Raw genomic sequence first — 23,536 nt, 5'->3', positions numbered from 1 at the left:
TGGTGCCAAACTGTCAGATATGCTAAATTTAATTTAGTTATGGCCATGACCAGGAGACTTTCTAAAACAGCAGAAAAGCTATTCTTTCTGAGATAGATAATCACAATCATGCATATTGAGATTGGACCAGAGGAAACTTTTCCTGAAGGATTCGCCTAGCTCTGTAACAGGATCCTAAATGCTGGTACCAATCTAGGCAATGAGAAACAGTGCTGATAGTGCTATCAGTAATGTCACGATACTGCTTAATTCTTCTTGACAGTATCCTTATTTAATGCCAGCCAGATGGGTTGCTTCCCCATTTTATAGTTAAAAACAGCTTAATCTCTGGAAAGCTGCTGCAAAGGAAATCTCTTCCCCCTCTCCACCCATCCTGACTAGGAAAAGTTTTTTTTTTACTACTTTAGATCTTACTAATAAAATGAATGTTTGTAGAACAGAGTTGAACTGTGGGGCCTTTGGTGGACTCCCTTCTGATGAGCACTGATGATGTTTATCTAGTTTGGTAATGAAATGTCTACAAAAAGAACAACCAGCTGAAAGAAATTGAGAGGCTGAATATGGGTAGGAAAGAGGCGAGTTGTTCTAAATGACTAGTTCTACAAGTATGATAATAATATGCTTATTTCCTTCCTTCCTGCTGTGCTAAACTATCTTGCTAAACTAATTCACCCTAGTGCACAAAAGCCAATTTAACTGCTAATGGCCATTGTGTTATTTTCAGTGTCGGATCAGGCCCTCAGCTTTCAAGGTGGTGCCCGGGAGGAGCTTCTTGTCTATGCAGGGACTGTCATCCAGCAAAGGACAGAAGCTGTCAAAGAGCAATGGGAGTCTGCATACGCTCTTAACCCAGAATAGTACGGGAAGTTCCTCACAACGTGGACCTCTGCGTAGCCATCTGCTGCACACCATCAGTCTTGATGAGGGCACAAACTCCATTCAGAGCTTTCCCACATACAATCCTCGCTTCAAGCCTAGTCCAAATCAGCTGAGTGCTTCCATAGGACACATCAACCACATTGGTGGTTCCTTAGATAGGGTTTCTTGGGGACCACGAGATCCTCTGGCAGTAGAGAAAGCACCACTGTCTTGCAAGAGCCTGAGCCGACTGCAGAGCTCAGGGGAACCACCCCCTCCATATGAGACCACATATTCTTTGGAAGATGTAGTAAAGCAGCTTGAGGACCGCCTGAGTGAGAAAGGCATGGAGCTCCGTCAGCTTAAGAGAAATCTGAGTGAGAATGATGACCCCTTCACACAGGTGGGTAAATTTTCTTTGTAGGGTTTTTTGGGGGGCGGGGGGGCGGGGTATCACAGACTCAGTTAGCCTGCTGCACTTGGCTTCATCTCAGTTTGTAAAATTCTCCATATGACTCTGTAATAGCGTTATCCATTCTTCAATCTTTCTATAAGCATTTTAATAGCCACTTGCATGGATACCTCTTGATGAATAAAAATTACCTCAAGGCAATAAAGTTGGAAAGCTTTTATAGAGAGGCAGTTGATTGCTTCTTCCCCCCACCCTTTTTTTAATGCTTTCAGCGTGCCACAAATGAACGGGAAAGGAGACAAGTAATTCTGATTTGTTTGCAAGAATCTTATTTTGAAGCTTTTATGTCTGCTTTCCACAACCAAGCTGAGGCAAATCCTGTCATGGATCTAGTCCTCAACCTGCTTTTTTAATTTCACAGATACATCTCATTATGTTTGTAATTTATAATAGAGTCAGAAAAGAAAGTTTATGTAGGAAGAATTGTGTGACTTGCCTGAGTTGTTTGCAGTATGTATTGTGTCAGTGGGAGGTAATGGTTTTTATTAAGAAATGAGCTACCTTGAACAATGTCATGTGTGAAGGAGCCTGGATAGTTGGGAATTGATGCTCCCATTTTTGGCTTATTGATCACAATAACAGAGTTGGAAGGGACCTTGGAAATCTTCTGTCCAATTCCTTCCTCAAGCAGGAAACTCTGATATTTCAAATGAATGGTTGTCCAATCTCTTCTTAAAGACCTCCACAACTTCTGGAGGCAAGTCACTCCACTGATTACTTGTTCTGTCAGGAAATTTGTCCTTATTTCTAGATTGATTCTCAATTTGATTAGTTTCTATCCATTGTTTCTTGTCCTGCCTTCAAGTGCTTTGGAAAATAGGCTGACCCCCAATTCTTTGTGGCAACCCTTTAGATATTGGAACACTGTTATCATATACTTTTCATTGAACTAGACATATCCTATCTTAATATTTTAATAATATTAATGATTCTTATTTTTATGTATTAATGTTAATTGTCTTAATATTTACTTTTATTTATTAAGGGGATTTATATGGCTGCCCAACTCACTCACAGTTACTCCAAGTGGCTTACAGGAATGAAACCCCCAAATATAAAACCTATTACACCCCACCCCAGTAACAGCATTCAAACAAGCCATCTGATGGGATCCATATCAATCTAGGATCTCCAGGCCCACCGCCAAAAGCATATCTTCAGGATGTTTTGGCAGAATATGAAACTAGTCTTACCTTGGTGGTGATGGAGTTCCACTGGGAAGGAATTACCATGGAAAAGGTGGACCTCTTTAATAGGAGGAACCTATAACATTCCATCTCCAGTCTGCTGAATTGATTAGATGTAATTGGGAAAAGATGGTTCTTCAAACAAGGAGGGCCCAAACAACATAGGGCTTTACAGGCAGTGGTGGTATTCAAATAAAGTTGCCACCAGTTCGTTGGGCGTGGCTTGGTGGCCGCGCTTTACGCTTATGCACACACTTTGCGTGCATGTGTGCGCAAACATGCACTTTGCGCAGGTGCAGAGGCGTTCTAACTTGCCTCCTGCAAGCCTGCATGATGGTGGTTGCTGCAGCAGCTGCCGCACGGCGCTATTCTGCACCGCACAAAGCAGCTGCGCTTTGAATTCTGGTCATAAAAATGAGTATGGGAGCCCGGGCGGGTGGGCCAACCACAGAGCAGCGAAGAAAACCGGTTTGGTCTCCACTGCTCATCGCTGCTACCGGCTCTCCAGAACCGGGCAGAACCGGTCAAATACCACCACTGTTTACAGGTAATAACCAGCACCTTGAATTAGACCCACAAAGCAAATTGGCAACTAATGCAGCTCCCCAAGAGAGATGACACATGTGCAATTCTACATTTGCACAAAACCATGTGGGCTGCTGCATTTTGAACCAACTAAATCTTCTGGATACTTTTGAGGGTAGCACCATGTGGTGCATATTATAGTAGTCAAGACACTATAATAACATTTTGGGGAACATTATTGGAACATTTTGAAGCCACAGAAATATGCATTTTTATGTAGTTAGAGCAGATCTTAAAATAATCTTGAAATTTGTTGAAATGTGAGTGTGTGTGTATGCGCTTTCCTGCCTGATTGCTTAGATTGAACATGGGAAAACTATCAATATTTCCTCCGAGCTTGCTTCACAAATCTTTGCATTTCGTTTGCATGCCTCACCACGAAAGGGAAAAATTGAATGAAGCTGTCTCACTGGGGAGCCATCACTTTAGAGCTCAGCACTTCAAAGTAGTGGTTTTATTGAGCTAACTATCAAGGTGGGCGAAGACAGCACTGCGGGAAGTTTAAACCACCACATCACCTTTATGATCCTTCTGCCAGGATAGAAGTGTGAATAGTAAGCCTGGCTGACCAGGCTTATAGCCTTAGGTGGTTGACATTTTGCCTCCAACCTTCTTCCCTGAGTGACAGTTCTTATATGTCATAGACAATCAAATGAATTAATCGTCACAATTTTTTTCTGAAACAGATTGGTTGAAAATCCTTGCTTTATTTGTTAAATAAATAAATGAATTCAGAAAAGAGATCTAGATTAAAGGATGGAAAATATTATATGCAGCAGCTTTCTCAAACCCAGATATGATAGGCAACTTTCCCACTGTAGAAGTTCAAGAAAACACAGATAGTTCTCGACTTACAACCATTCATTCAGTGACCGTTCAAAGTTACAACGGCACTTAAGAAAGTGTCTTATGACTTTTTTTCACACTTACAACAGTTGCAGAATCCCCATGATCAGATTTCAGATGCTTGGTAACTGGCTCATATTTATGAAGGTTGCAATGTCCTCGGACATGTTTTGCATCTTTCTACTAAGTAAGTCAATGCAGAAGCCAATTCATTTTACAACCGTATTACTAACTTAACAACTGCAGTGATCCACTTAAAAACTGTGGCAAGAAAGGTAAAACTCAACAACTGTCTCACTTAGCAATTAAATTTTGGGCTCAGTTGTGGTCGTAATTCAAGGACTACCTGTACCAGTTTGGGATAAGCTGTTGCTATCTGTGGCTTTTATTTTTTAACAGATCAGAGCAATACTTGTGTGTGTTGTCATTCAGTCTTGGGAGTTGACAAAAGTACCGATACCACCAGAATATGAATTGTTTTGCCATCTATCAACTGTTGGGCAGCAAGAATTATAGAAAAAAATTAAATTTAATTAGTCTTGCGTTTCATATTCCTTTAAGCAGTTTGGTTGTAAGGTATTGGCCAATTCCAACGAGCAGCAAAATCTTAGGACTTACCGTATTTATCGGCGTATAACACGCACAGGCGTATAACACGCATTCCCTTTAATATGCAGCGGGCGCAGCGTCACGACGCTGCGCCGCTGCTAGGCACTATTGGGAACGGGACATCGGCGTATAACACGCATACATCATTTGCCCCCTATTTTCAGGGGGAAAAAGTGCGTGTTATACGCCGATAAATACGGTATTCAGCTACTGCAGTGTATCTATGTGCAGATGTAGCATTTATGCCATCTCTTGGGAGAGACTCATGTGACGTTCCATAGGAAGCCTAATCTTTATGAGCCCACCATAATCTTTTCTTACTCTGGCAGGTGTTTGAAGACAAACAGCGTCTTTGGATGGAAGAGCTGGATGAGCTAAAGCAAATGTATGTGGCCAAGCTGCAACAGGTAATGTACCAAGCCCAGCGCAGCCAGAGGGCACTTCAGCTACAACTCTACAAGGTACAGCAGGAAAAGAAGAGGCTGCAAGAAGAACTGGACCTTCAGCAGAGCCACTGTGAAGAGCTGAGGCTGCAGCAGCAGAAAGCCGAACGCCTCAGTCCGAAACTGGAGGAGACCAAATGGGAGGTGAGAAGTACGCACAAAGGACTATCTTTATTTAGTTTCAATGTCCAAGCAGTGAATTAAATTGAACTTTGGGACTTCTTTATGAAGCAGGTATGCTCTTATTAGATAACTGACAAGGTTATCTAATGCCATACTATAAATTTTGTCCAACCAAGAAACTAGGTTTCAGATGTAAAGGTACAAAAAAATCTTCAGCATGAGCTATCCTATTATCTCCCTTTGTATCTGGGCCTTGTCATTGTTGTCTCTGCTGGAAATATTCCACCATCTCCTACTCTCTTATCTTACTACACTTTCTTTGTTTATTTCTTGTCTTCATCCTAGTATATTTTTTTCACAGGTATGTCAAAAAACTGCAGAGATTTCATTGCTGAAGCAGCAGGTCCGTGATGCCCAAGAAGAGATGGCCCAGAAACTGGGTGAAATCTTCAGTTTGAAAACCCAGCTGCGGGAGGCTCGAACAGAGTTGCAAGCCAAGGATGCACAGCTGGCGCAGTTGGGGGACTCTTTCCAACCCTTATCAGATCAGGGTTCCCCTATTCCTTCTTCCAGGGAGTCTCCCATGCAAGCGTGCCAGGACTTTTTGGGTTGTGAAACAGATGATTCTAAATGCCGGGGAATGCAGGGTGAGAGTGCAGAAGGGACTGAGTGGCTGTGGGCAGAATTGTTGCGGGAAAGGCGCCAGGCCCAACTGCAAGTGGTCAACTTTGAGCATGAGCGAAAAACATGGCAAGAGGAAAAAGAAAAAGTCTTGCGTTATCAGCGTGAGATTCAGGCCAGCTACATGGAGATGTACCATCGAAATCAGGCTCTGGAAAGGCAGCTGAGTGAATTTCGTCAGTTCCCAGCTGAATCTAGAAATAGCGATCCAGAATCACCTTGGATTGAAAGAGCTGAATCTTCTAAAATCTGAGCTATATTTGAGAAAGATCTTCTGCTGGGATTGCAAATGGGCAAAAGCCCCATACCGCAACATGGACTATAAGATTTGGTAGAGGAAATGTCTAAGCTAAAGAGCCTGTTAAACCGGCCCAAAAGTTTGTTCCTGTAGTAACATACAGGATTTTGCAGATTGCTATTCATAGGATGAAATCACAGCAATATATTTGGAATTTTTTGTCAATTCAGATAGGCCGTTGCCTCCGTATCACTGCTGTGTTAAAGAGAAAAAGGCTTTCCTTTTCTATCCTGCATGGGACTAATGCTGGCACTGCCTATCAATACAGAAGTTTATTTTTAAATTATGGAATGTGAATTAGCTGTAATTGGGAACTATGGCCAACCCTCCTGATATGGCTCAGTGGGGAAAACAAATGAAGAATATCTAGGTTATTCCTTATTGAGGTTTAGCCTTGCCCATTAATCATTTGAAACTTGGCTTGGTGTACTAAAAAGAAAGGCATAGAATATCCACTCTTATCAGGAATCCCTCTGTATAGCATTTGTTTTCTATCCATCTGGCTGGACCTCATGCTCAAGGTTGAAGTTCCAGGTATAATGTGATTGTATGATCTTGTATTGTAAGAGAGATCCTTCTTTGGCTCTGGAAAACAAAGCAGCAACTCCAGTTCCATTGGCCTATGAAGCAAAAGCACAAGACAAACCATTTGGGCTCAGCCATCAAAATACCATACAACAACGTTATCTGGCTTATGGTCAGTTTCTCCATAATCATGAGAATGAAGCTGTGAACATATTTGTTCAGTTGCTGCTTGGTGTCTCAGTTCTAGGTTTGAAGGTTCTTGCTAACATAAAGAATTCTGAAATGGAAGGCACAACCTGGCAATGTAATTGAATAAATATTTGCCTAAATCTTCTGGCTCCAAGACTACTATTTTTCCCCCATTGTAATGTTTTCTGTTCCTAATATTTTTGCCGTTTGTGCTATAATGGAGGTTCTCAACAGATAATACGCATGTTGTTTTATAAATTCTAAAACCTGACAAGTCAATATAAGAAGAAATTAGGACATGTATTTTTAATGAAGAAGCAATGTCTAATCTTCTTGGGGACTTTTGCTCTTTGGGGCGGGGAGGGAAATTGGGCTAGGAAATCTCTTAAAATACTATGGAAATTTATGGTTGTAAAATGAAAATAATCCTATACCAAGAATATCCTTTAAGCCAGCAAAAAGAGGATGAATGACATTTTCAACAATTTTGCAGTTTTTCTCTCTTTTAAAAGAGCTTTACATATCCCACTGGTAAGGAAAGCCTGCAATGATGAGGGAAAATGTCCTTGCTTGTGGAATAGTGCTTGCTCAAGCCAAATGGTATCAGGTTGTATTTTGTATGGACTATATATAGATGTGAAGTTAAAGAAAAAAGGTGTATTTTTAAGAATATAGTTCTGGCTTGAAGTCAGCTTTACTGTATATATGCCCTAAGTCAGGGGTGTCAAATTTGTGGCTCGCAGGCCGGATGTGTCATGCATTGGCCACCCCCACCCCCATTTGAGTGAAGGGGGGGAAAGTTGCAATATGGCATGTGATGATGTTTGACACCCCTGCCCTAAGAGAAATATCACTATATAACAGATCAATGCAGAATACTGTCTTGCTATGTTCCAAATGCAAACATTATGTCAGTTTACTTAAATCTTCTTACTATTTGGGGATTGCCATTATCCAATATGGTGCATGAAATCCTTTATTAAACATGTTTGATAGTGACCAGCTTGGGGACATCTTAATATGTCTCAGATTCTATTTCTTGCTTTAATCCATGTTCACTGGTGCCACACAACTTGTCATTAGTATGCTATCTGAAGACATCACTGCCTAACATATTTCATTTTAGCTATAAGGCATCACTGCCTACTAGTTTTCATTTTCCAGATCAGAAAAGCTATTGGCTGTTCAGTGATTTGATGGAATCTAGATGAAAATGTATCATACTAGATGCAAAACAATCCAGTTGTGTGCCAGAGTTCTTTGCTGCACAATCATCTTTGAATTATCCTGGAATATAAGCACTTAATATAATTAGAAATCCACAAAATGGTTGACCCTTACTACAGTCTCACTCTCACTATAAAAGCTTAATCTCTTATCAGGAAGTTACTTATATGGATGTGGTTACTTTTCAAGATACCAACCTAAATTAGCAAATTATAAAAGAGGACTGAAAAAAAGATACTGTACACATTAGATTACACTGAGCTGGATCAGTAACATACTTCCTACTATATCAAATGGTTTTTTTTCTTTGCTGGTCCTAAAAAACCACAAATGCTTGTTTTTCTTGCAAGACAGCTGGTTGTTGAAATTTCTTGTTTGGTTCCCTGTGCCCACGCCAGTCCAAAATTCCTTTGGAGCCTCACTCCAAAATCCCCAGAGCAGGTTTCCACCCATCAATTAGTACTGCAGGGAGTTGAGAAGCAACCCAGGGAGGGCGGCACCAAAACTTGGCAGCTAAGCCAGAAACCAAGTTGCTTGCTCAGATGCCACAGGGAAGAGTCAAGGCGTCACAAAAAGTAACAAGAATATTTGCCTCTTAGAACTGCTGGATGAACCAGTTTCCTGGATTCCACAGGATTGGTTCATTTCATCCAAGCAGGAAAGCCCAGGCATCTGCCAAAGATGTGAAGAGGGATGCAGTGTTATAATTCTAATCTAAAAACACTTGGTGAGCTCAGATAGTCTGATCCCTCTAGACATCTAGATCTGAACCACATTTCTCTCAGAACTGTAAGAGCAACTTGTCAGATATATCTCCTAAGTACATGCTTTTCAATTTTTTGTGCATTTCATTTGTACCGCTAGGAATTCTTAAAATCAGATTTACCTTATTTTCAAACTATATGGATGGGCTTCATGCAGCATCTTTTGTATTTTTGCTGTTCATATTCAGCAAAGATTTAGATTCTGTGTACTTGTGACAATCCAAGGTTAGACTGTGACAAACCTCATCTCTAATTACTTCAGATATTTTTCTGCTCGCTTCCCAATAGTAATAGTAGTACTACTGACAAAAGCCCTAATATAGTCTGACAAAAAAAACACCTACATCTGTTCTAGTAATACCAGGGACTGATACAACTAAATAAGTTTCAGTATAATTTCACTGACAACTGGGATGCCAATGTCCCTTCTATGTGGACAAATCACTGGACAGGTGGTCCTCGCTTAATGACCATTGCAGCATCTCATAGTCACATGCTCATCATTTGCAACCTTTCCAGTTAGTTTCCAACTAGCAAAGTCAATAGGGAAGCTGGTAGGAGATTGCAAGTTGTGATATGATGTTTCACTTAATGATATTGCAATCAGTATTTGACTGAGCATCAAGCAACTTAATAATAACCACAATAATGTTAATAATAATGTAATAATAACCACAATCATATACCCCTGCAAGAAGGAAACTAAATAGGAAACCTTTTCTTAAGATACAGCTGTGTTAATTTTCTACTATAGGTAGATACTGTAGGTAGATAGATACATTGTTTGGGATATGACATATGCAGGTCTAGATTATTCAAGGAATATAGGTCAATACCAAATCTAGCTTCAATTGGAAATAGTTGGAAATTACTGTAATTTTTGCAGTAATTGGTCTAATGTGCTCTGTATTCATGACCCAAGATAATAAATCAGCCACTATATTTTGAACAGTTATTGTTTCTAAACAATACATACATGTATTACAGCAGCCAAGCTGAATATATATTGATATGTAATTAAAATAGAAATATTTAAGGTTCATACAATCTGGTAATTTTCTAAAACAAAGAATTAACAGTTGTATTCTGGAAAAGATCCATTACAGAAAATGGCAATCTGAAAAAAAATTCCATTCTTCATGTTGGTACAAAATAATGCCTTTATAAAATTGCCTCTCAGAAGGGCCAATCTCAACTGCTCTTCTGTTGCAACTGCCTGCTAAACTGCATTGTCCAGATTTACAACTACACCAATTGTTATATGCGTGCCAGTTTGCCTTTTGCTATAACTTTGTTATTATTCATCTTCACATCTTTATCTAGCGAGAGAACATTCCCCAACCGGAACAGTGCAGCACAAAAGGAATTATAATTCCACAATTTAGGGACAACTCCTTACATTGGTTTATCTTCCACATCCATCTTGGTCAAATTCCAAGAAGGCTCCCAATTGTCTCCAAAAAAGTTTGAATTGAGCAGTTCCAAGCATATTTTAACTGAGATAAAAGTAAACACTTTTAGGAAGACATCAGACTGGAAATCATTGCAAGTAGGGAGAGACCATGATATAATTACATGGTTAATTAAAACCTACAGAATTGTATAACTATATCCTGGGTACACAATTATTTCCAGGAAAGTAAGAAATTAACAGAAACTGGCAAATAATAAATGCCCAGTTAAACAACCCTCATGATTTTCTAGAGGCTACACTGAGGAAAAATGTGAAGGTGATTTGTTTCCTGAAAACATTTTGGAATTATGCAAATGTAGTATTTGCATAAAAATGGTGCACTTCTCTCAATAAAATAATGAACCTGTCTCTCCTTTTGGGTATCTGGTTAGAATATCGAAGCGATAGTAGTTCCAAAATGGGGTGGAGGAATATTACTGGGATGAAAGGAACAGGATGCTTAGTGGTAAGCAAGAAGGTAACTGCTAGGAGCGATAGGATTATGAAGACACAAGGGAGGAATGTCTGTACCTCCAAGCACATACTCCAAAACATACTTTGAGCACACCTGTAACAGGTCATCAGATCTTTCCTCTGGATGGCACAGCCATACCCAAAGTCCATGGTCATTTGCATACAACAGGTAATCTGAATTTAGCCCCAACATTATGGCACAGTGTTAATTTTATAGAATATTATATTTTGATGGGATGATATGAGACCGAGAGTAAAAAAAAACAACACCTTTATTCCTGGACAGGAAGTAATGACACAAAACTATTTAAATAATAGCCTGGGGCTAAGATGAGACCAGCATTGATACCAAGGGAGAAGACAAGCTATTCAGGATGTTGTGGTGCTCCCAAACTGCATGTGGGAACAGGGCCTCTATCACCAGTGAGAGGGCGAAAGCTGAAAGACTTGATCCATTTTAATTGATAATACCAAGTCTAGGACAGGTTGGGGTCACAGTACATCAAACGTTTGCCTGATCTGTTATTTCATCTTACCTGTATTGGACTCTCACTGTACAAGTAACTCCAAACTGTCTGCCGTACAAAATGGTTCACTCCAAACCTATACGTCACTTACAATTTACCTAAGCCAAAAATGGTTTGTCCCAATCAGCTGTTGCACCCTGTGTAGTTCATTCCAGGCACACCCTTCCCAATAAAAATGGTTTGCTCCATCATTAGAGAACTTTAGCAATTAGGTACGCGTAGGACCGCAGCATAAGACAAGAAGGAAGCTAATTATTAATTATTCTATTTTCTCAGATTGAAGAAAACTGACGTCTCTTTCCACGGTTCTCAGGTTAGCGTTATTTCAAGTTTCCCTCCCCCCTTTTTCCAAAGTGGCTCCATCCAATCTTCATACTGAATAGTAAAGGAACGTGCCATTCAGCGTACGGAGGGTGTCTTTCTAACCTATCGCTCGTCTGTGGTAGGAACCACCAAGGATCCCACAGGGTCGATTTGTGGCGACCGCATTCATACGGGGTGAGCCGTGACACAGGCAGAATCCCGCCCGCAAACTATTCTCTATCCCTTTAAACCGGGGCGTGGGGGGAGGGGGCGGGGAAGGTGGATGCCCGGCTAGTTGGCCTCGTCTCCAGTTGTTCTCGTCAGCGCCGCCGGTAAGGACCTTCCGCCTCAGTCGGGGCTCGCGCCTGGAAAGGTCATCGTCGACTGTCCTGACTGGAAGCTTTTTCTCCTTCCGCTTCAGAGCGTGTCAGGCAGGCCGGGCTAATGGAGCGGTGCGCCTGCGTAGAGAGGGAGGTGGACAAAGTGCTGCAGAAGTTCCTGTGCTACGGCCAGCATTGTGAGCGAGGCCTGGAAGAGCTGCTGCGTTACGTCAGCCAGCTAAGGGAGGAGCTGGGCGCTGCAGGTACGGATGCCCCTGCCTTGGAGGCAGGGCTGCGGCCGGTTCGCATTGCCTGACAGGCGCGGGAGGGGAAGCGGTTTGGGATTGCGGCCTCCGCTTTGAACAGAAAGGGCCAGGCAGATCCGGGTCTGGCTAATAATCCTTTAAGATGAGAGACCACCGCGGCGATGCTACACTAGAAAGTCATAGTGTAAAGGCATCCTGGAAGAACACAATGGAAAACCACGGTTATCTTGTGGCCAGAAAAGAATGCACAGAACTGATCCATGAAACTGTAGGAAGTTGAGCTTTGCTTGGGAGATTTTATGTTACAAGCTTATTGAGTTGAGCGGGCTTGCAAAATACACTTCATAAAACGAGTGAAAATTTTAACAACCTTAAGTTTGTCCTTGGTTAGATGTACAGGTTGTGAAGCCTGTTATATGAACCCAGCCCATTTAATTAATTTATGAATCAAATGTATTTGAGTAAACCCAGAAAATGAGTTAATCCAATAAAAAGTATATTCTTTGAGTCAAAACTGAGCTTGAATGAATGAATTATGTAATTATTGGCTGTTACAATGCAATAACAATATGCAGATAATATTCAATTGTACATCTTTCCTCCTTCAAATTCAAATGAAGCTATTGAAACTCTGACTGTTGTTTGGAAGTTGCAAGGATCCAGATGGAGAGGAACAGGATTTAGCTCTAGCCTACCAAAACCAAGTGGCTGTAGGTTTTAGGTTCCAAAGGTCCCAAAATTGGAGAGGGTTGATCTTTGACACTGAGCAGTCTTACCTTGCCTTGCTTGGAATCAGTGCATACTTTGGGGTCCTCCAGGACCCAGATCCAAATTGAATAACTGTCGGCAGCTGTAGCAAGGGGTGTCTTTGCATAACTTTGTTTGGTGTGCAGCTTGCACCCATTTCTGGATTGTGGACCCTGTTCATGACCACCCACAAATTAGTTACCTCCCATCAGGACAATTGCAATGTGCTGTCTTTGAATATCCAGAAACTGTAATTGGTCCATTATGTGGTGATGCAAGTAGTTGTGGGCATTGCTTGTTATGCCCATCTGACACTGGCTATCAATAGCATTCTTTTTTTAATAAATAATTTTTATTAATTTTCTTTTTTTTTTTACATCGTAAAACATGGTATCAACAATGTTCTTGGCATCTATACAAGATTTTGATTTAAATATAATAAGTTATATTGCGTTTATCTACTATTAGGTATGGAAAACACCAAATACTCCTAATGAAGGGCTATCAATAGCATTCTAGGTGCAATTTGGTGTGCTGATTGACCTTTATGACATAGGACATAGGACCTTTATGTAAGGTCCTTTATGATATAGGACTGGCTTATTTGGCAACTATTTCCTCCCAAGGGTATTGCCCTGTCCCTATAGGCCATACTCTGACCTGGGCCTTCTTTGAAACAGTGCCATCTCTTGGGGCCCAGGAGGTATACTTTCTCTGTTCTATTATACAACAACTGGTTTATTTTCATTGCTGTCTCCCCTTAATTTCCACAACTGAATTCCAAGATACTTGTGAACAGGTGTTGAAAAAATGTTGAGTATGAAAATATTACTATTATGTGGAACTGAATTACATCTAATGGTGCCTTTCCCCAAATGTGAAATGCCTGCAGGTGAGGATACCATAAAATACCTTCACCTATTTATGTCAAATGAAAGATTCAAGTAAGCACAGACTGAGCATTTAAGGGGATGTCTACAAGTTAAATGTCACTGCTTTTCCTACTATAGCCTTGCAGCGAGGACCTCTTTCTGCTACACTCTCCCTCGTTATGTCTCAATGCTGTAAGAAGATTAAGGACACTGTTCAAAACTTAGCTTCAGATCACAAAGATATTCACAGCAGTATCTCCCGCGTGGGCAAAGCAATAGATAGAGTGAGTATCTTCCACTGATTTAGGGGTGGGCGGGCGTTGGAACAAGAAGGAAATTGCTTTGGATTTTAAATTGGGAGCCATGAGAGTAGATGTTACCCCAATGATTATATCTTTTATGCTGTTGATTTTGGAATGCTGATGAACTAGTGAAATATGCATGTTCTATTATTTCGTTCTTTGGTAGCATAAACACTCATTTAGTACAGTACAAGAAAGCTCTTGCTCTGTTTTCTCAATCTTCATAAGCATTGTATTTTCTTCATATTATACTGAATCTAGAATATTGCATGAAAAATGGTCCAGGAGGTATGCAAGCAAATGGTTCTCCTAAATGTGACTACAGGTAGTCTCCATTTAGGGACTGCCTCATTTGGTGACCATTTGCAATCATAGCAGTGAAGAAAAAGTATCTTTTTGACCAATCCTTGCCTTTACGACCTTTGCACGTCTGTAAAGCAAATGAAAGTTTATGAAGTAAGATCATAAACACTGATGTAGTTTCACTTAGCAATGGCTTCAGGTAATGATCAAGTTGCCAGTCCCAACTGTAGTTGCTAAATAAGAATTACCCATATTATGTAAAGTTGCTACCCGTATTATTTGTTGAATGCCAAATACTTTTGAAGTGTGGGCTGCTTTGATCAGAATTAATTAATAAAGAAGCAATTTGGTTTTGAGTCATCACTGGGAATAAAAATATTAAGGGCATTAAGTAAAGGTATATGAGGTGGGACCTGTGAACGAGAATCTCCTATATTTTGGTACAGTAGAGAAATATGTTCAACTGTTCATATCGAACATCAATTTATACAATTTATAAGAGAGAAGCTTATTCTCATTTGACGACTACCTAGTTTTCATTATAGATGGTATGGCATCTTTTAAATTGCTAGAATAATAATTTACCTTATTTTTATACCATATTTACATACTTAAACATAAGGCAAGTTATCATTCTAGCCAGTTACTTTGCTTCTTTTCTGAAATACAGATTGAAGGATCAACTGCTTCTCTTTCATTTTGTTCCAGAATTTTGATGCTGATTTGTGTGGCATTGTCCCTGCTCTGGTCTGGGAAACTCAAGAGAAACAGATCCTGATATTGGCAATTATAGAACATCTCTATCAACAAGGAATGCTGGGAGTGGCTGAAGAACTGTGTCAGGTACTAATCTCTTTAATGACAGAAAATTTTGCATGGTATACAGGAAGTCCTCACTTACCAACTACAGTTGGGACTGTGAGCCCTGTCGCTCTGTGGTTGTAAAACGAATCACCACAGATCATTAAGCCGACATCATGTGGCTGCAATTTGTGACTTCCTGCTGGCTTCCCAATTGACATTGCTTATCAGAAGCCAGTTATGAAGGTCACAAATGGTAATTACATGATTATGGGACTCTGCAACTATCAGAAATGTGTGCTAGTTGCCAAGAAACCAAATAATGATCATGTGACAATGACTGCAACTTTGAAAACTAGCTTAAATCTCCTTGGTCAGCTCCACTGTAACTTTGAACAGTTATAACTTTGAACTAATGGTCAGTAAGCAAGGACTATGTATAATACATAATGTTTGTGATCCTACATTATGTTATACTTTTTGATATATGCTTCAGTCAGGTTATTCAATTCTGCTGGCCACAAATTTACTTTCCTGCCTACAGTACCAAAGAAGCACCTGACCCAATTACTCTCTTCTGTTGTATATCTTTTTTGTCCCTTCTGAAATCGCTATAGGTAGTTCCTGAAATATTACTGTAATTGGGCCCAGAATTATAGTCATAAGTCATTGCAGTCATAGGTTGAGGCATCATGTGACTAGACATGATTTTTTTTTGGACATATTTTGTAGCACTTGTTAAGCAAACACCATGCTCATTAAGCAAATCCATTTTCCCCAGATGCATTTTTTTGCCAGAAACTGGAAGTAAACACTGGAAAACAGCAGAGTTCATAGCAAATTGTGGTGATGTGATCGTGAGATGCTCAAATGGCCGTAAAGGTGAGCCACTTGCCAAGCACTCAAAATGCGATCATGTCACCGTGGGGGGGATTATGGCCATTGCAACCTCAAAACTGGCTTTTAAGTAGCTTTTGAGGGGGTCCATCGTAACTTTGAATAGTCATTAAGCAACTAGTCGTAAGTTGAGGTTTACCCATAATGTTTATTTGAACCTCCATCTGCAGATATTTCCATTTCTTGCCTGCTCCTTTATTTTCAGGAGAGGGCAAGACAATTTGTTTTTCAATCAACTTCTGGTTTTTCCTTGGCAGGAATCAACTGTGAATGTGGATGTAGATTTCAAAAAACCATTCCTGGAACTGAACAGCATTCTGGAAGCTCTGCACAAACAAGACTTGGGACCTGCTCTGAGGTAAGTCTTTAGCACTGTTTTCCTTTAGGGAATCCTGTTTCTTTTCTCCCTGTAATTCCCAATCTGATTATTTTAGTTTAGGTTTTTAATTTACTTTGATTAGTTTTTAATTATTTTACGATGCTTTGTTTCTCATCTATGAAATCTAGTACATTTCTGAGATTTCGCTTAAAAACAAGCTGCCAGTATTCATAACCTCCTGTAGCCGATATGTGAGTTTGGATCATTGCCATGTCTTTTTTTCATTATAATTACTCTGAGGACAGTTCCTTTATAGACTCTGGTGCTGAGGGAATAATGTACCTTGCCTAGCTGGGCAGTCTTCCACAGGCAGCAGCTGGCCGATCTGAACAGTACTCTGGAGTTTCAGCTGCATCGGCTCCATTTCATCAGACTTCTTTCTGGCGGGCCCGGCAAGGAGTTGGAGGCCCTGAGCTATGCACGTCACTTTCAACCCTTTGCCCACTTACACAAGCAAGGTGGGGTACTTTTCCCTTGGATTCTGCTTTCTTGCCATGAATTGATACTTCTTTCCTAGGTCTGTTGGGCTCTGCTCAGCATCCTTGACAAAGGTAAAATAACATATTTTATTTGTATTAAGATGGGTTTTTTGTAGTGTTTCTTTACAGTTGCCAGAACTGCTGGCTTTGTTGCTTCAAACAACTCTCAATGCTGAAGAATATTGGAATCTCACTATTCCCCTTTTCTCTCCAACCCAATGGGATCCTGGAGTGTGTGTAAAGGGACTCAGCCTGTTCATGTCTCAGCAGGGTACCTGTCTGAGAACTAAAACAAAAACAAAAAACAGGGCCAAATTTGGTGTGGTGTGAAAAGCTGACAAAAGATCAAGCTTCAAAATGGTCTGATCCAGCTTGGGCCTTTGAAGAAAGGCATTTCAGAAAACTTCGCCTTCATTCAATTCATATGGGAGAAGCAGCTGGGCAGCCCTTGGAATGCTACCAGCTGCTCCATTCTGAAGCCTCACCTTCCTCCCTCCTGGTCATGTGGCTGAGTGCAGCTGGTATGAAGGGGTAGAAAAGAATTCCAGAAACTATGCTCTGCGTGCTTTCTCTCCCCAGTTAGGAGGGGTAATCTAAACTGGTGAATTCCTTGATTCAAAATAGAGGAATCATCTCCTCAGCCTGTTCATTTGTGTTGTCACTAGTTTCTTTACAATTCGCTCTGAAATAGGCCTAGGTGGCCTTAATGAAGGTTATTCACTGAAATGGCATTTCCTGTATCTTGCTGAACAGAGATCCAAGTGATGATGGGAAGTCTGGTATACCTACGCTTAGGCCTTCAGAATTCTCCATATAGGCATCTATTGGATGAAAGTCATTGGACAGAGATTTGTGAGACTTTCACTCGTGATGCGTGTTCCTTGCTGGGTCTCTCAGTGGAGTCGCCTCTCAGCGTCAGGTAAAGCTTCCTACAGGTGGGATTGGGGGCTGTACTGGGCAGCACTGAGCATTCTGTCTCTGCAGTTTTGCCGCAGGGTGTGTAGCATTGCCAGTTTTGATGAACATCAAGGCTGTGATTGAGCAGAGACAATGCACGGGTGTCTGGAGCCACAAGGATGAGCTGCCCGTGAGTCACTTACCCGTTCTGGGGAAGGAACTATAAGATGTATTGGGATTTTTGCTGAAAATAGAACTACATGCTAAAGTTAACTTTTCTTAACAGATTGAAGTTGAGCTAGGAATGAAATGCTGGTATCATTCAGTTTTTGCATGTCCCATCCTGCGCCAACAGACCACAGATTCCAATCCACCTATCAAGTTGATTTGTGGACATGTTATTTCTAGAGATGCTCTCAACAAGCTTATCAATGGAGGGAAGTGAGTGATTTTCATCAAATCTTGCTATCTCAATGAAAATTATGGGGTTAGTAGATGATAATTGCCTGAACTATTTCCATTTCCATATTGCAGTTAGATCAGGGGTGTCAAACTCAATTTCATTGAGGGCCGCATCAGGGCTTTGGTTGACCTTGGGTGACTAGGGGGCCATAGCCAACTAGGTGGCTGTGGCCAGCTTGACACCACTCATGCTGACATGTTTCCTCTTCACACTGGGTAGACCCGGCTGAAGCAACATTTTCCAGGTTGGCCCCATGGGCTGGATCCAACCGCCTTGTGTTCGACACCCCTGAGTTAGATCATATACTTTATTCATCCCATATTTATACATGCAATACCATGTAGATTTACATTTTCCCCCAAAATAGTTCTACATACTATGGCTAGCTACATTGTGCCTGCAACCTTCAGTTCAATTGTTGAACAAGGCTATTTTAAGAACTCTAAATGAAAGTTTTTCAAACTTGGAGACTTTAAGTGTGGGCTTCATTTCTCAGAATTCCCCAATCACATACCATTTGGGGAATTCTGGGAGTTGAGGTCCATACATCTTAAAAGGAATGACTGTCTGACATTAATGGAACCAAATCTAGATTTTTTAAAAAATTAATACTGGGTCAAAAATAGAAACAAATTTGGTGAATATTAAGTTTTCTATCCTGCTTTTTCTTCAGAAACTCAAGACATGTAGTGCTTTCATTTTTCATAACGAACACTGAAGTAAACTGGGCCAAGAACAAGCCCAAAGTCACCCAGCAAAGCTTCTGTAAGACTATACTTGACTTGGATGTCTGTGGTACCAGCACAATCCCGCCAATACTTTTATACAATAGAACTTGCTGCCAGTTTTCCAGGGGGCGGATCACCTTCATATATGTTACAAAAGAAGTTTCTGGTAAGGATTTCAAAGTCCTGATTTGATTCTTTTTTGTTACATTTTGCAGACTGAAGTGTCCATATTGCCCCATGGAACAAAACCCAGCAGATGGAAAACGTCTCATCTTTTGATAATGGCAAGACTTGTTATGAAATGGGCTCTTCAAATACAGCAGTTGTGTGCAAGCAGAACTCTATAAGGTCCTGCTTAATATAACAGCTGCTATACAATGGAAGCTGATTAGTTTAATGGGCCAGACAAAAACTTCCCAGGTTGAGGCAATGCAATATCCTGTACATATACTCCGTGTCTGCCTGTTTTGGGCTTCATCCTGGCAGCTTCAACAGGCAATGCTCCTGTTGTAGAGTTTATCCTGTCCCTAGTCACAATTCTGTTTCTTGTTGGATTATACCACAAGTGCTGTATGTGGAGCTGCTATCCCTACTTTTAATGCTTACAGATTACCAAATTCTTGAAAATAGAAGTGTTTCAGAAAAATGCAATATATCTGCGGTAAGAAAAGCATGTGGGGAATCCAGCTTACTCTTGAAGAAAAATGTCAAGTAAATTAGAATGGAAATGAGGAACAGCTGTAGGCTTGCTGGTGTTTCCTAACATTTTAAGCCAGCCTCTTTATACAGTATTGTTCTTCAGAAACTAAGAGATGAGAGACTAAGAGATGAGATACAATGGAATATTTCCTTAGAATATGAATACAAATACACGATGATTTATTTAAGTAAAGAAATAAAAGCTCAAAAGCCAGGATTGATTTTCTTCCTTATATAAACAATTTATAGCGTCAGAGCATATACTATTTAAATATGGTAAATCTAAAACCTGTATAGGTAATGAACAAGTTTGGTGTTAACAGCTTGTAATAAAATGTTGCATTTTGTGTATGTAAAAGGGATTTTAAATCTGCCTTAAGAGATATTAATTTAGAGACATCCTTAGGCATAGGTTATTCCTAATATCCAGGATTGGTATTCTCATGGACTAATCTTAAAGCTTTCCTCAAAGTTACAGCTCTTTAGAAATAATTTTGGACAGTGCCAGCATTATTTTAACTTGGAGGCGTCAAGTAAGAACTAGTGCTTACAATTTGCACTTTACAAAATGAGGTTGCCTTTTTCTGAAGCAAAACCTGTGCTGACCTAGAGAAAGGATAATTGAAAAAAATCAATTGCCACTATAGCCTTTAAGAGTAGCCAGAGGCTTGCTGCATGTGTTCTCAGTTCCATCAAATTTTGTACATATCAGACATCTAAAGGGGGCAGCAGGCAACATAGAAACAAATAACATGCTTTGCATGTTACCATACAATGCAATACCTTCAAAATTATATTTATCTTCAGTGTAAGACTAATTTGTAGAAAGAAACTTAGTCTAGCTCGTCTAGGGCTGGATTTTTTTTTTTTTTGGAGAATGCTTCATATTTGCTTCTGTAGTACAGTATGATCTAGTTAACAAGAGCTGAAATAACACTGCCCTTCAATAAAGGCTATAGATGACTTGTATTTTTTAAATTTTCAAAAGCATTTCTGTCTGCATAAAGGAGGCAAGAAATGTTCTCTACCCCAAGCAACACAGAACACAACTTGAAGGTACTTTGGAGCACCTTTTGGGCACCAGAGACCGGTTCTGTGGATAGAGGTTTTTCCGCAGACCAGAGAGGGCATGTAATGCCTGTATCCCACGGATGGGACTTTGCTTGTTTTTGTGGGACCAGTTGCTGGCATGCTGTGAACTGATGCCGGTCCACAGACCAGGGGATGGGGACTCCTGCTTTGGAATAAGCAAGTAAGATCATGTGATATTAAGACTATAGTATATTGAATTGCATAAGACCAATATATCTACAAAACTTTTTATTATTTAACAGTTCCTCTATGCTAATGGTCTAGAATTCTTTTAGGACTGAACATCGGGCAACATTTTAATACAAATTTCCAGCAAGAATTGCCACCAAAACTCTTCAAAAAAATAAATTACAGCATGGCTGCCATGGTTCCTGGGCTCTCAGTAGGTTGTTATATTCCTCAATGCAACAATCCAGGCCAACTGTCGTATCAAACTGGCACGAAACTGATATTTAACCACATAAAGCCTATAGAATCCAGTATACCATATCATATATCTTGGAGTCTAAATAGCATCTGTTATCAATGTTCTTCACAAAGGAAGTGAAAGAGCCTCCACTTCCTCTAAGCACTCATTGTAAGCTTCTTGATAGTCCTCATGAGCCTTTATCATGATAACGCAGGTTGGGCGTTTTGAGCCTGCTGCTGCTCCCAAATCCTGAATACAAAAGAAGAAAAGGATTCAGTTTCTTGGATCACACATAGAAGTCTCCCTATTTTCAGCACTGGCTACTCATGCGTATTTCAAGATACAAACTAAACAAACCCAGTACTTTAGAAATTTGATTTTAGCCCTCCTCAGGGTGAAGATCTAACTTCTATAAAGCTTAATTCAGCAACCACACTGCAAACATCTAAGAAATGGAAACCAAATTTCAACAACTTGAGAATACATAATGCCTCAGAATTCACCCTCTTGATGTGAGACAAAATGATCTTCCTAAGGTATTAGGAATTTAACAAATAATTTAAAGGAAAGAGATATTAGGGATTCCTATGTTTTTGTATGACCTTATTTACAAACCTTATGCAAAAAATAGCTTAAAATTTAACCTGGCACCTGCAGGACAAAATACATGGGTGTTAAATTCTTAAATTATCACTTCCCTGTCATTTCAACTTCTGAGCTCATGTTAGGAAAGAATTCTCCGAGACCTCAAACTTAACTGGCCTCTCATAACCTCAAGGTATTAACAAAATATGGTATTGAAGTATTTAAATATAACATGTACCACTTTTTAGCTATTTTATTAAAGTTCATGTATTAGTATCCTATTCAACAGTTGGACATGATCATGCTGAAACTATATCTGGCATTATAAGGATCCATAGCCTGAATATCTAATATTCATTTTTAGCCAGATTCAAACGCTAAGCAATAATTTCATCTTGTAGTGCCTATTGTATAAATGCAAATGCCATTTGTCAGGGGTGTCAAACTTGTGTCAGGTTGTTGTCACATTTTTCCCATTTGTGGAGCTGGGGTGGGTCACGCCCACCTGCATGTGATGCATTCGGTCCATAGGCCACCAGTTTGACATGTTATTCAGCAAGCCATCTATCAAATGAATCTAGCTTCTGAATGTTAATATTGTTATATATTTAAGTCACAACTGAAAAGATACAAAATAACATACAAAAGTTTTATAAACTATTACTGGGACTTTTAATAATCAGTGACATCAGTGTCATGGAATTGAAAGAGTAGACTAGTAGTAGTTTTTGAGAAAAACTAAGTATCCATATCTAAGAATCTGAGACTTTGTTTACATAGAAAAATAAAATTATCATGTGAGACAAAATGCTATTGATTTTTTTTTGTCCCATCTCATACATTCATTACTTTCTCAAGGACCACCAAGCAGAAAACCTCTTTCCTTTAACCAATTATTACCGTTTTAGAAGGAATATATACATAGGGAAGACTCCTGTCTTCACACATGATGGGAATGTGGCAATAAACATCAATAGGCAATGTATCTCCTGCAAGAACTGTGATTCTATGAGAAACGAGACAATGTTGGTTAGACATTGGGGACTAGTGAAACAAATTTCAAAATATTGGAAAATCTCAAATAAGTTTCTTACGGCAACCACAGAAAAGTATGTCTCTAATTTGCTCGGAATGTAACAACCCTAGTTTCTCCTTAACTTTGTATAGAAAAAGCTAATTTAAGCATTTATATTTTCATAGACTTAAAATTGTTTTGTTTAGACCAAAACACACAAGAGCAGTTACTTTAAGCGGAAATATGGAAATTAACTCTCACAAAAAGTAGATTCCATCGCCCGGACCATCACAGCTTCTTACCCTTTTTCGCCTTTGTTGATGAATTTCTGGACTTCTTTCACCCCCCGCCGGATCTGTTTAAACTTCGATGCTACAAAATAAAATGCGAGAGCTTTCAGGAAGACCTCTCCCCAAGAGGCAGTAAAGCTCGAAACGGGAGTCCATCACAGCCCACCCACCCACCAATAGCACGCACCTTTTTTGATGCACTTGTAGAGTTTGCGGGTGAGCTTCCGAGAGGCTAGCGGCCGCGCAATAGCATTTACGTTTGCTACTAGTTCGTGGTACGACCGTTCTGGGGTTGTTGCCTCGGTCTCCGGCGCTTCCTCGGGTTCCTGGTGCTTGACTCGACCCATAGCTGCAATCCGAAGAAGCCAGAGACCCACGCGCCACTTCAAGCCCCAGTCGCCTATTTCCGTTTCCGTTCTCAGAGCACT

General features: G+C 40.1%; 3 protein-coding genes and 1 long non-coding RNA gene across 8 annotated transcripts in view; 2 read left to right on the top strand and 2 right to left on the bottom strand.

The window, feature by feature from the left end:
• The window catches only part of N4BP3 (NEDD4 binding protein 3), a 24,756-nt gene extending 17,800 nt beyond the window's left edge, over positions 1-6,956 (top strand). The window contains exons 3-5 of the mRNA XM_087924148.1: positions 725-1,261; positions 4,887-5,144; positions 5,485-6,956. Of these exons, the coding sequence (XP_087780274.1) occupies positions 725-1,261; positions 4,887-5,144; positions 5,485-6,057 (1,368 nt within the window). The 3' untranslated portion in view covers positions 6,058-6,956. The remainder of the gene's footprint in view (positions 1-724; positions 1,262-4,886; positions 5,145-5,484) is intronic.
• On the bottom strand, positions 3,780-11,706 carry LOC148126891 (uncharacterized). The gene is made up of 3 exons (XR_015741690.1): positions 11,271-11,706; positions 4,756-6,722; positions 3,780-4,561 (listed from the first exon to the last, which is right to left on the bottom strand). It is a non-coding gene; the product is annotated as an uncharacterized LOC148126891 (long non-coding RNA).
• On the top strand, positions 11,403-19,931 carry RMND5B (required for meiotic nuclear division 5 homolog B). 5 transcript variants are annotated; one of them, XM_026726155.2, is made up of 10 exons: positions 11,403-11,759; positions 11,986-12,147; positions 13,908-14,053; positions 15,083-15,217; positions 16,330-16,430; positions 16,743-16,909; positions 17,684-17,849; positions 17,915-18,017; positions 18,114-18,268; positions 19,234-19,931. In XM_026726155.2, exons 2-10 carry the CDS (start codon positions 12,009-12,011, stop codon positions 19,295-19,297), a joined length of 1,176 nt encoding a protein of 391 aa, XP_026581940.1. In that variant the 5' UTR covers positions 11,403-11,759; positions 11,986-12,008; the 3' UTR covers positions 19,298-19,931. The 5 variants fall into 5 exon arrangements, with proteins under 5 accessions (XP_026581940.1, XP_026581946.1, XP_087780278.1 ...); XM_026726161.2 differs by having other exon boundaries at positions 11,419-11,574; XM_087924150.1 differs by having other exon boundaries at positions 11,639-11,896.
• On the bottom strand, positions 19,877-23,536 carry NHP2 (NHP2 ribonucleoprotein). The gene is made up of 4 exons (XM_026726178.2): positions 23,296-23,536; positions 23,121-23,190; positions 22,704-22,809; positions 19,877-21,467 (listed from the first exon to the last, which is right to left on the bottom strand). The coding sequence occupies exons 1-4, from the start codon at positions 23,453-23,455 to the stop codon at positions 21,342-21,344; spliced, it is 462 nt and encodes a 153-aa protein (XP_026581963.1). The 5' UTR covers positions 23,456-23,536; the 3' UTR covers positions 19,877-21,341.

Source organism: Pseudonaja textilis, chromosome 2 (genome assembly GCF_049901715.1).
Source record: "Pseudonaja textilis isolate UNSWEBS1 chromosome 2, rPseTex1.2, whole genome shotgun sequence".
Taxonomy (NCBI): domain Eukaryota; kingdom Metazoa; phylum Chordata; class Lepidosauria; order Squamata; family Elapidae; genus Pseudonaja; species Pseudonaja textilis.
Note: the sequence above shows the minus strand (reverse complement) of the source record. Positions and strands in the feature narration are given on the sequence as shown.